A 12831-nucleotide genomic window follows, 5' to 3' on the forward strand; every position below is an offset into this window, starting at 1 on the left:
GTTTCATGGTTGACATCTTTACAAATTTCAAGTCCACTCCCTCTTTTCCCTTCATACACTTCACACATACAGTCAGATATTTTTTGTCTTTATTATGGAGTGGGGGAACAGCACATCGTTTCTTTAACAATGCCTGTCATACTCTGTTGTGAGTAAACAGCAGAGGGCTTGTAGGGAGAAGCAAATGCACAGAACAGCCAGTGCCTCTGTGTTGTGTTTGGCTTTTATGCGTCTGGATTTCTCATATGCAGTACAGACAATTTTCCATTCCTCCTATCATCAATCAAGTAGTTGCCTAATGGTTGGATTCAGATGAGAATTGACATCCTTTTGGCAGGAACAACATAGCAGTGATGGGACAGCCATGGGTATTCTTAGTAGTTAGTTGTATATTGACTTGTGTTAGAGCTCTTGTGTGACCAAACTCAACTTCTCATACCAAGCAGTTATTTTTGCCCCACATTCTCCTATTAATGCTGCAGAACATTCCATGATGTGCATTTCCCCATTGATTCTAGATGTATCAGATACACTGTTACTAGATGTGGATCTTAGCTGTGAATTCACTCTGAACTTTCCTAATGTTTGGATCAAAGGTTTTGATTCAGGTTCACTTCTAATCCCTGCATTCCTGTCACCTGAATGGACCCTGTTAAAACATAGTGCTGAGCGGCAAGCATATTTTTGCCACAGTGAGGGCGTAGTCCCAAGAGATGCTGAATGCCTTCACCTCGAATTGCAGTCAGTGAGAGTTGAGAGCACTCAGCTCCTCACAGGCTCACTCTTTGAATGAGTCAGTCATTGTTTTGAAAAGTGAATGTAAAACCAACCCATTATTTGTTTTGTAAAACATTGTATTCCCGTTACTCATGTACTGGTTTACAGATCAGAGAGCTGCACTGTGCATGTTTGGGAAAGAGAGTGTGGGAAACAGATGAATATGGGTCAGCTGTTCAGTTACTGAGGTAATCTTTCTCCTTTCCATTTTCTTGTTTTGTTTTAGACATGTAGAATATCTTCCATCTGTTTCTCTAGAATTTTACATTTAGAACGCTGCCGGACAAGAAGTTTTGCAATGGACTACATTACTGATTGACCGAAAATATAATTGGCTATCATTTTAAATTTGCATGCCTGTTCTTTTCAGTGGAACTCCCAGAAGCTATTTGAGGCTAGATTCTGATATCTTTCCCTCATGGTGATTACTCCTTAAGTAGTCCTATTGAAATCATTGAGACTATTCAACGTGAATGAGAGTATCAGAATCTGCCCTTTGGTAATTTCTTTGGCATATTTATTTAAATGATGGTGTGTTGTTTTTTTTTAATGTATTATATCTTCATAATTTGATTAATAGAATTGTTGCACTTTTTTGTGATACTTTTTTGTTAACAGTCAAGAATCATTGTCAGTGGTGTTTACAGTGATATTGTAGCCATGTTGGTCCCAGAATATTAGAGAGAAAAAGTGGGTGAGGTAATATCTTTTATTGTACCAACTTCTGTTGGTGAAAAGTGTTTGAGCTACGCCACCCCTCTGCCAGTTCAAGTCAGCAGCCAGGTTCAATATCTGGGGATTCCTCTAAATACTACAGAACAGAACTGGTTCTAGCCCCCACCCAATAATCTGGAAAAATGGAACACCACCACTGGGCATCTCTATGAGACAGTACTTCCACACTGTCAATCACTGAGCCTGTGTATAGCCAAAAAAAAAAAAAATTCTTATTCAAAGGGAAAGGGAACCCAGCATTAATTTGGGAAAACACTTCAACCATGATTCAAAAGCATGTAACCGGAAGCAAACACCCACCCCACGGTACATTGGGCAGCGTCATTTGCCTCAGTATCCCACCCTGTGGTATGAAAGTCCAATGAACGAATGGGTCTTTAACATGCCACTCCCATTTACCTCCACTGCACCCCACTCACAATGGTTGTGCTTAGTCACTGAAGACACAGAGTTCAGAGGTGGTTTCACATGGGTTCACTTCCCATCCCTGAAAAGATGCCTCTGCTGTTGCCTGTACACCTGTCTCGCTGTTGCCGAGTCCCCCTGAACAGGACTGGGATCCTGTGGGGTCCCGCAGGGCCCACTGTCATATAATAATGGGAGTGTGACAGGAGTCGGATTAAAAATAGTCTCGCGCAGGGCTCTAGCTGTCACCTCTGCCACTGTTATCACTGCTGCTGCTTGCTGTCACTTCTGTTATGTTCTGAGACTAAATCATTTAGCCCTGCTCTTAGAGATTTCACTGGGTAAAGGGAAACCTGAAGAATTCTCTAGCTTGAAAGCTAGTTTCTCTCACAACAGAAGTTGGTACAATAAAAGATATTACTTCATCCACCTTGTCTCTCAGTGTTGGCAAGCCAAGTGCTTTGAAAGTTGCAATAATGTGTTCCAAGTGACCTGCTTACAGCTTTATTATTTTTCTTTATAGAATGCTTCACAGATTTGCATTTCATCCTCAGGATGGCCCCTACATAATATTTTCTTTAGCATTTTAATTTCAGTAAAGGTTCCACCAAATCAAGCTTTCCTGTTGACTAGCAGTGTTTAAAATAGAAACAACATCAAAGCCAATTTTTGAAAAGATATGACATGGTTGCCACCTTAAAGTTACAAACATTTGTGCAAATGTTCTTTATGATGGCAGGTGATCAGGTGCAAATACCATGAAATGCTCAGACAATAGGATTTCATGTTGTTGCTGGCACACAAAAAAGGAGCAGATAAGCACAGAGTTGGGATATTTCCACTTATGGGATTTGGCACCTCTGACGTGGAGCTGTGAAACTGCATAGAAAAGCCATGTATTTTGAGGGGTGCAAGAGTTCTCTCCCACTAGGATGATGTCCTTCTCTCTATACATTGGAGTGACACAGTTCCTTTGCTGCCACTGCAGAGATCTGAATGGAATTCTCTCATGTCCACAAGCTAGTTAGCTTTTTACTATTAGTTACTGTAGGGATCAGAGTATCGGCGGTCATGCCTTGTTGTCAGTCAGGAGAGAGGAAGTGGAGCCACTGGTTGCAGCTTGAGACAGAGTCCAAAGTCAAGTGAAGGGTTGAAGTCAGAATCAGACTTAGGATGAGCCAGGGGCCAACCTGGAGTTGGAGTAAGGAGTTAAACTAGGCGGCAAAGCCGTCATTGGGTAGGGTAGAGGAGCAGGGACTTGGAACAAGAAAAGTGGGAACTAGGAACAGAGGCAGATCTGGGATAGGGTGGACAGGAGCAGGCAGAAGTACAGGGCACAGGAGTCAAGCAAGAAGGCAGGGTCTGAAGTGGCAGGCGGAGATTTATTTAGTTGCTTGGACGACGACTTGTGCCTTCTTCTGACTTAAGTAGTGCAACTGAGCCAATTGGTGGGGCCAGATGACTCACCCAATCAGGAACTTCAAGGGCAGAACCTTTGATGAGCTCGAGCTCCTTTAGCCCCCTTCTCCACTGGTTCCAGTGAGCTGCTGGATGGTGGCCCAAGGGTGAGACCTGCCATCCCTCATAGTTACTTTGTTACAGTTCTATAGTATAGTTAGAGTATCTGGAGCCACTTGCCTTGGGTTATATCTGAGCTGTGCTGGGGTCCCAAACTTCAGAGAGGCTTCAGCCATCTTTCCTGAGATGAGATGCACACATTTTGTGTGTAGTATGCCTGGGAGAGGCTCATATAGCGCGTCTCAGTGTACTGTTTGCCATTTCTTCACCCCTCAGATGAGGAAGTACAGAGATTTAAGACTGCAGCTGCATTTGGCTACCTTAAACCTTCAACTGGACTGTTGTAAAACTCCTTTTGGAGTTGTGAGGTCTGTCTCTGTGCTGAGATCTTCTGTGAAGTGTCCTGAAACACACCTTTCCACCCTTAATTTCGGTCCCCAGCTCCATCAAAACAGACTACTCTAGCAACACCGTTACGTCCACACGGCTGTTGGCACCAAAAACTCACACAGCATCATTAGAGTTGACACCAGTTGGTTCCAAGAGTGAGAGAAGTGCTTCCAGATCTCATTGTAACCTGTTCTGGGCAAGTGAAAGGAAAAGAGGAAGCATTCTGATTCACAAAAGGAGCCTGAGGAAAAAAAAAGGAGGTGGTATTGCTTTCCTCCTCCTCTGTTGCTTGTCACCTCCTTAAGTCTCATCACTGCACTTGGCACACACGTCTCCTCAACTTGAGGTTCTGTACTTGAGTGATTTAGTCATCTCAGCGGTGCACATATCTCTAACGCAGTTGATTTCCCTTCTCATGACTGAGGAACCTCTTTCAGAGCTTTTGGCTTGTCTCTGCTGCTTGACTATGCAGAAATATTTGTCATTGGTGTAGATCCAGAACGTCCTTCAGGAGCATGGGATTCCCTGGAAACTGACACACAAGCTCTTACAATTTGCTCCAGAGAGCCTTAGCTATCTTCCCTTGCTGAAAGTTCCATTTCCCTGGAAAGATGCCAGGTACCCTGTTAATGTGGCTGTGCCTTCAGGACTCAGTGAAGGCTTTGCTCAGTGCTATCAAAACCAACATGGCACCTATTTCAACACTGGTAATGCTGACACCAGCACCTCCATTGGTGCCAAGAGCTTTCCCAGCACTGGTCTTCTCAAGCACCATTGCCTTCAAGTAGACCCATGTTTCAATAAGCACAGATCTGACCAGCGCCATCCGTGCTGGCACGAGCAACATTGCCTCCTCAGAGAGTGGCATGTGTATGATGACTGGGAGGAGAGTCCTTCAGAGCAAGTGCAGCAGTCACCAGTCAAAGAATATACTGATGGTATGTCCTTTAAGGATCGAATTGGAACTTCATTTGTCTCCCCTGTAAATGAATAGAAGCAATTTCAGGAGCTGGTAGGGAGGATGGCTGTGTATATAAATCTCCCCACTGTATTTTCCACTGCATGCATCCAATGAAGTGAGCTGTAGCTCACGAAAGCTTATGCTCAAATAAATTTGTTAGTCTCTAAGGTGCCACAAGTCCTCCTTTTTCTTTTTGCTAATACCCTGCAGTTACAGATAGGAGTTTTGGCACCAGACACATCTGATCCTCTTTGTAATATCCTGGAACGGCAGACAAAAGACAAAATCACACTTCCTGTTCTTCAAGGACTACTCAGTCCAGCAAAGGACATTTGGTGCTCTCCTGTGTCCTCACCACCAGTATATTTGGGGGGGACAGTCGGAGGCATGCTATTTTTTTTTTTTTTAATGAATTGTTACAACATTCCTTGGCTGATTTCTATGTCAGTGTCTGCAGCCCAGGAATTATTTAAAAGTAACAGGGCATCCTTGTGTGATCCCTTGGATAGAAAAGGGAGTAGACTGGATGCTATTGTAGAAAAGGTTTATTCTTCTACTTCCATGGGTTTCCGTGTGGCAAATTATCAAGCTGTCGTGCCCCGATATAAGTATGTGTTGTGGCTTTCCGTTAACACTATACTAGCCACCTTGGACGAAGGAATCTGCTAAGACCTATGAAATCTGTTGCTTAACCAATAGGTCAAGTGATGTTAAAGTTTCCAATGAACATTACATCATTTGACAGGGTTCAGTTGCTTTGAGATAGGCCACAGTGTTACAGTTAGTTTGGGAGCGAGGATGCCAGCGTATGTGGGAAGAGACGCACACACTTAGGGAAGATCTTCTGAATTTGTGATAGTTTTATTAGCACAATCAGCAATATCACAAACACTACAATGTAGCAAAATAGACAGGGATAATACAAGCATCAAAACTTGCATACTCACATCATCATCATCTGCTGGGGATCCCCATAGAAGTTAGAATGATCCATGAGAGGTTCTTGGCCGACAAGTTCTAAGAAATCACCCAGGATCACCCATGGATGAGTGTCAGTTTTTATCAGAGGTTATGGTGATGCTTCCTATGTCCAGTGCATATTCAGTAGGGATTTCAGCCTCTTTATCTGTATTTCCTCACCCTACTAATGTTGTGATGCCCTTCTCCTGTAGGTTACTTTGTCTTTTACTTTAAGCTTATTAGCGTATACATAATTTAGTTACCTTGGCATTGTTGTAGGCAAATCAGCAGATGTCCAAAGTTAAAATATCTAAAGCTGGTGTAAGCTGGCATCTTGTAGTTATCTGTCAGCAGTGTAGCAACACTTGCTTATAACAGCATTCTGTCTTGTGATATAGGGTCATTTACTGGTTAGTTGGGTATGCCAAGTGTTTAAGCCTTGGGCCTTAGTTTGGCTTAGCTATTGTCTTTACAGGCTTGAGAATGTAGGCTTTTACGTTACTCCACACCTGTACCTTAGTGTATGCCCCTATATGTATAATAAAATAGCTGACTACAGGTCACCTCCCCTCCCCTCGATGGGGTGATTTGCTAATGAACCCTTTCACACTATCTTGGGTCTTAACAACATATACCATCCACATGGAGACGCTATATTGGCTGATATGGATGAATAGATGGATAGGAATGTTCATGTACCTGGTATACTGCTGCTGGTTGCCTGGACACACACTATTGTTCCTTAGTTTGGGTTACCTGAGGTTAATTGGTCACCTCCTTCGAGATAATAGGATTCTGAATGGAGACAGTCTGGGGTTGGCTTTCTAGGGGAAGTGTTTGGGGGAGTGCTTAATACCGTTCGCTTAGACCTCTGATTTTACAATGCATAAAACAAAGATTACTCCAGTTGCACTACAGGTTCATCTATTCAGTCCAATCTCCATCCATAGAGGTATAATCAACACCTAATCACCTCCATCCATTAACCTGGTGAATATTTACTAATTTTTATCAAGTGTGAATCTTTATACTTCATTAATTAGCTTAAATTTAAATTAAGAGGGGCAATATGAAGCTGCAACATTGGTGTGCTCTGTCGGACTAGATCCTGGTATTCTGGTTTAACAGTGAAAACTGTTTCATTTTTTAAAACAGGTACTGGGGAAACTGCCATATTCCCAATTAACATATGCACCTTTGGATAAAACGAGAAATTTTTAGGGCTTGTCTACGCTACGTGTGGGGTCGATTTGTTATACCAATAAAATAAAAACCAGCAGGATCTTATTAAAGGGGATAAGACAAAATGTCACATTTATTGTGAATACAAAAAGAATCATAGTAGGCAGTCGGTTATAGCTATAAGAAAAGGAGTACTTATGGCACCTTAGAGACTAACAAATTTATTTAGCTCACGAAAGCTTATGCTCAAATAAATTTGTTAGTCTCTAAGGTGCCACAAGTACTCCTTTTCTTTTTGCGAATACAGACTAACACAGCTGCTACTCTGAAACCAGTTATAGCTATAACATTTCATTCAAGTTTCACATTCATTCGCACGTTCGTTCATACATATACACAGGTTCTGCAGCTGCTGTATAGTTACCAGTCCTGAATGTAGCTTGAGTTCGTAGCTTGTGGCAGCTAACTGGCCAGGAAAGCTGGGCACAAGGGAGAGCTGGGTCTCTGTTGGGCATGCACCGATGCCCTTCCATGTTGGCAGCAGAATGTTACTCTTCAAAGTCTTCCATCTCACCCATCGTTTTTGTAGGTATAGGTCTTGCTGTGTCACGCTGCCTCTGGGTTCGGTGTGATTGATCACCCGTCAATTGCAGACATGACTTTCAGCCTAGGCACCTGGCTTTGATGTTTCTTCAGTTGTACTTTTGTTCTTTTCTTTTGAGGGTGTACTCCTCTTACTTTGTCAGGGCTGTTGTCTGCACCTTCAGCCGCTGGGTGTTTACACTTTATTTCATCAAGACAGGCTGGGGCTGGAGGTTGATTCTATCATCCATACATACCTCATTCACACATCTAAACTAAACTAATAAGATTACAGCAGGGTTTTGCAAAAATGAAGATTGCAGCAAGCTTTTACAAAATAAAGTGAGCATTTTAAAATGGAGTTTGAGTTACAATATGGACAAGTGTAAGGAATGGCGAACAGTGAACAGAAGTTACAATGTTGAAACAGTGTAATTTTCAGCAATTTAAGCAGCAATTGGATTGAAAGTGAAACTCAATTAGCCAGTTATTGGGGTAACCGGTTTTATGAATTAATGTTGTTTCATTCATAAAACTTTGCTTATGAAGTTATGTTAATAAAGTGAACAATTAAAACCAATTTCATTGATCAGTTCTAGAGATTTAAGATACGCAACTTCAGCTACATGAATAGCGTAGCTGAAGTCGACGTACTTAGATCTACTTGCCACAGTGTCTTCACTGCGGTAAGTCGACAGCTGACTATCTCCCGTTGACTCTGCTTGCGCTTCTCATTCTGGTGGAGTACCGGAGTTGACGAGAGAGCACTCAGCAGTTGATCGATTGCTGCCCGCCGATGCGGCGGGTAGTGTAAACAAGCCCATAGTCACGACCTTGCACTCTTACAAGGATGATATTTTTGATGGTTGGTCACTACACAACATTGGCCATCTCCACCAGAGGTCACCCTTTCTGTGGGAGCTTGGTCATCTTATGACACTGCTGATGATTGGTTCCATAGTTGGTATCATAGAATCATAGAATATCAGGGTTGGAAGGGACCCCAGAAGGTCATCTAGTCCAACCCCCTGCTCAAAGCAGGACCAATTCCCAGTTAAATCATCCCAGCCAGGGCTTTGTCAAGCCTGACCTTAAAAACTTCTAAGGAAGGAGATTCCACCACCTCCCTAGGTAACGCATTCCAGTGTTTCACCACCCTCCTAGTGAAAAAGTTTTTCCTAATATCCAATCTAAACCTCCCCCACTGCAACTTGAGACCATTACTCCTCGCTCTGTCATCTGCTACCATTGAGAACAGTCTAGAGCCATCCTCTTTGGAACCCCCTTTCAGGTAGTTGAAAGCAGCTATCAAATTCCCCCTCATTCTTCTCTTCTGCAGACTGAACAATCCCAGTTCCCTCAGCCTCTCCTCATAAGTCATGTGTTCTAGACCCCTAATCATTTTTGTTGCCCTTCGCTGGACTCTCTCCAATTTATCCACATCCTTCTTGTAGTGTGGGGCCCAAAACTGGACACAGTACTCCAGATGAGGCCTCACCAATGTCGAATAGAGGGGAACGATCACGTCCCTCGATCTGCTCGCTATGCCCCTACTTATACATCCCAAAATGCCATTGGCCTTCTTGGCAACAAGGGCACACTGCTGACTCATATCCAGCTTCTCATCCACTGTCACCCCTAGGTCCTTTTCCGCAGAACTTCCTTCTGGCCACACAGCGGCATGTCTGCCACAAACACATTATACCTGCAGATGTACTGATGCCTTTTGTCAGAGCAACAGGCAATTCATGGAACTTTCTACATTTGGATGCCTTGATGATAGACCACCAGAGGAGGTACATTTATTTGTTCCTCTTAGATGTTGCCTTCTAGGTGACCTTTTGAGTCCATAGCTACCAATTGGCTAAAAAAAAAATCCTCATCTGGATCAAACAGAGGCAACAAGACTGTAGATGAGACATAAGGATTTTGATATGATGCAATTTTTTTGTTAAATAACACAAGTCAAGATTAGAGTGCTGTATCACAGTATTACCATATTTCTGATTAACCCCAATGATAATTTTTGACAAGAATTTAAACAATTAGCTTTTCTCCCTGTGGTTTTAAAAACATTTTGGACAATACCAGTTTAGCAGCTGCTCATCCTTGGCTAAATCTGTGACCTTTCCTAGTTCCAAGAACTGCAGTGCCTTGCTGATGGTATTAATACATATTCCCTGTATGCTGAACAAATCATTTCCTTCCCTGTATACTGATACCTTTCCTGATCATTATTGTTTAATTGACTGATTAATTTTAATTTCAGTTTCATTAAACAGTCTACCTTTTTCATGCATATTATCGGCTATAAATCTTTCCTTGTTTGATTAATCTTTTATCCATTGCAGCACTGGATTGACAACCTGTCCCTGTAACACATAATGTGTCTCCTAACTTTTCAACATCCACCTGATTCCAAATTGACATGCCATTTCTAAATAACCCTGACATAGTTTTTATGATCCACAAAGGATCAGTTCCCCTTTTTTTCCCCTAGGGATACATAATTGATGCTTGGCATGGATTTCCAAATTTATAATATCCTTCATCCATTGTTGATAAGCAGTGACCTTCTCCACAAGGAGTAATGAAAAGAAAGAGGCCACTTTGGTGTCTTTCTAATAACTGAATTTACCCATATTCCACTTAACAGATTTAACACAACAGGAACATACATAAATTGAACCTGATTGATTAATACCTCTGCTATAGGTGTAACTGCCTTCCCTCCCTCCCCTACAGAGTTATTGATCAGGGGAAGATCTATTTCCAGTTTACCTAAGGTGACACGTTTACATCCAGTAGCTGATAGCTAAGGGTCACACTTTTGCCTATTAGGCCCTTTACAATGTGATAGGACTTGCTAGGAGTAGGCTCTCTTGATTGTGCTACTGGAGTAGGGGAAATGAATTGACACTTTGTGTAAGGCTAATGCAGTCCCATTACTCCAGGTTTTAAACTTCGTACTGCCCCACTGTTCATCTTGATAGTTAGTCTTCTCCAAATTCAGGTATAGCGCCACTGGGAGGTGAGATCATACTGTTCTGAGGATGTTACCAGTGCAGCACCAGGTGTTCTTACAGCGGACAGCTGTTGTCAGCTCCAGACCACAGTTACTACAATGTTAGGGTTTACACTGTCTGGAGTTTTTACCTGAAAGTACCTCTTCTTTGTTTCTACTATATGGGAGTCAAGTACTGGAGATCAAGAGTTTTCAGTCAGCTTGTTGGCTGGATACTGTGCATTCTGCAGACAAGGTGCTCCAAAGGCCTGGGCTTGCGTCAGATTAATTGTGAGGACATTAAAGCTGCTCCAGAGGACAAACAGCATTTTGCTGTGTGCTTGTTCCAACTTGGCCTCTGAGGATTTTGAATTGTTGGACACCTGCAAAGGAGAGGTCTTTTTTCCTGGTACAACTTTAATTGATTAGCATGGTAAAACTTTATTTACTTTGCGTGATTTACTAGTTACTTGAATTTTATATACAAATAAATCAGTTTAAGGTGATATGCTTTTAACCACCTGTGGTAACAACCATGCTCCTGATATTTTATATGAAAAGAGCATGACTTGGTTACCAACTTTCCAATTTTTTTAATTTTATTAAAATTGGCCAGTTCTAACCACTACATACCAATGCATCTTGTGTATATGATTGCGCAAGAATTGCAGGTATGTATCCATTTTAATTTTCTTAATTTGGGAATCACTGGTTTGCCATAGAAGATGCTTAAATAATATTATTTCTCTTCTGACCTCTTAAAAGGTGATTGGCGAGTTGAGGCAATGGAATTTATTCTAAAAGCCATTAAGATTGTGGGAATTAAAACTTTCTCATTTGCTATTGGCGTTTACTGACTTTTAATCTGATAAATTGATCCTTTCCACAGTCCCTGAAAACTCTGGCTAATGAAGGATGGGGTCTGTTCTACCAGAGCCTCAACCACTTTTCTGCCACTGCTGTCTGAAAAAGAAATTCACTACGACTAGCAAAAACTATTTTCTGGATAGGAGATAGCGGTCCTACAAAAGTAATTTTGTTTCTTGAAGTAAGGTTTCTTGCTGCCAAATTGTTTTACAGTATTTTTATTTTCCTTTTATAGGGCTTTAAATCAAGGACTAATTCTTTGACTTTTCTTAATTGAAAAAATTGGATGGGAGTGACAGGCTGATTCACAAATGTGTTTACATTACAACCTGTTTACATTATGCCCCCTTGCACTCCCTTTTAGCTAATAATTTACCTTTATTGTTTTGGATGTACAAAGGGTCTATTTACAAAGACCTTTTACCTTGCAAACAAAGGGGTTTGCTGGGGCAAGAGGTGAAAACGCTAATTTAAAATAAGAGTGCCATACTTGAGGGGTGAACCATTTGAGCAGGTGAACCCTCAAAACCAGTGTCCATATATCTATAGCAACATAGCTTGCTACACACCTCAAACTCTGCTACCAGAGCCATGGCCACTGCCATAACACTAAGGAGGTATTAATGACTTAGATCACAAGGCCTTGCTGTTGCAAAAATGTAATTTGTAAAGTCAAAATGGCTGAGAATTTAAAAGTTGAACAGTAACAGATGGTGAACCTGGTGATATTCTGAACAAAGAGCTTTCAACCATGCTTGTAGTTTCCATTCTTTCACACTGACTCAACAGATAGTCTAGTCTTCAGAGTGACACACAGACAGGAGACGATCCTGGAATATTATTATATAGATACTTTTAGATTTAATTTATATTTGATGTTTGATTTGATATCTTTAGAATGAAAATATTGAGATTAAGCAATCCTTAGTCATCTTTATAAAATGCTGAGATCTACAGATTATAAGTGTTGTATAAATAAAAAGCAGTGGTGGTTTTATATTAATTAAATACATGAATCATTAACTTTGACTGTGTTTCAAGTTCATTCTGGATCCCAGAATGTAATGAGTTTTGTGATGTTGAAATGCCAGGCGAGGCTATTCTGGTTTTTATAATTCACACACCTTGTTTGGCATGAATCATGAACCCGTGTCAAGCTTTAAGTCCAAGTTCTCACCTCTAAATCAGATCCTAGAGGGAAGACATAGGAAGGTGCTTCCAGCTCTAGATGATCTCCTAGACTGGGTACTCTGAAGAAACTATTCTCCATCTACTCTAGGGGGAAATTGAAGGATATCTTCTAGCTCGGCCAGTACTTCAGCCCTTTTTAAATATTGAGCTTTGAATGTAAAAGCTAAACAGCCTTAGTTTATTCTGTAGGAAATCAACTTTACAAGAAAACAGGTAGCTTTAAATTACAGATTTTGGGGATTTCTTTTTCTTTTTTCAG

The 12831-nt window shown here is 41.4% G+C and overlaps 1 protein-coding gene across 5 annotated transcripts in view; it reads left to right on the forward strand.

The window, feature by feature from the left end:
* The window catches only part of ORC3 (origin recognition complex subunit 3), an 80853-nt gene that overhangs the window by 48161 nt on the left and 19861 nt on the right, over window positions 1-12831 (forward strand). For all 5 annotated transcript variants that reach the window (XR_014710771.1, XM_084622781.1, XM_084622782.1 and 2 more), the window contains exon 13: window positions 886-965. Coding sequence is in view for 4 of the 5 variants with exons in the window: in XM_084622781.1 (XP_084478907.1) it covers window positions 886-965 (80 nt within the window). In the remaining variant the exon portion in view is untranslated. The remainder of the gene's footprint in view (window positions 1-885; window positions 966-12831) is intronic.

Source organism: Lepidochelys olivacea (genome assembly GCF_965140295.1).
Source record: "Lepidochelys olivacea isolate rLepOli2 genome assembly, chromosome: 3".
Taxonomy (NCBI): domain Eukaryota; kingdom Metazoa; phylum Chordata; order Testudines; family Cheloniidae; genus Lepidochelys; species Lepidochelys olivacea.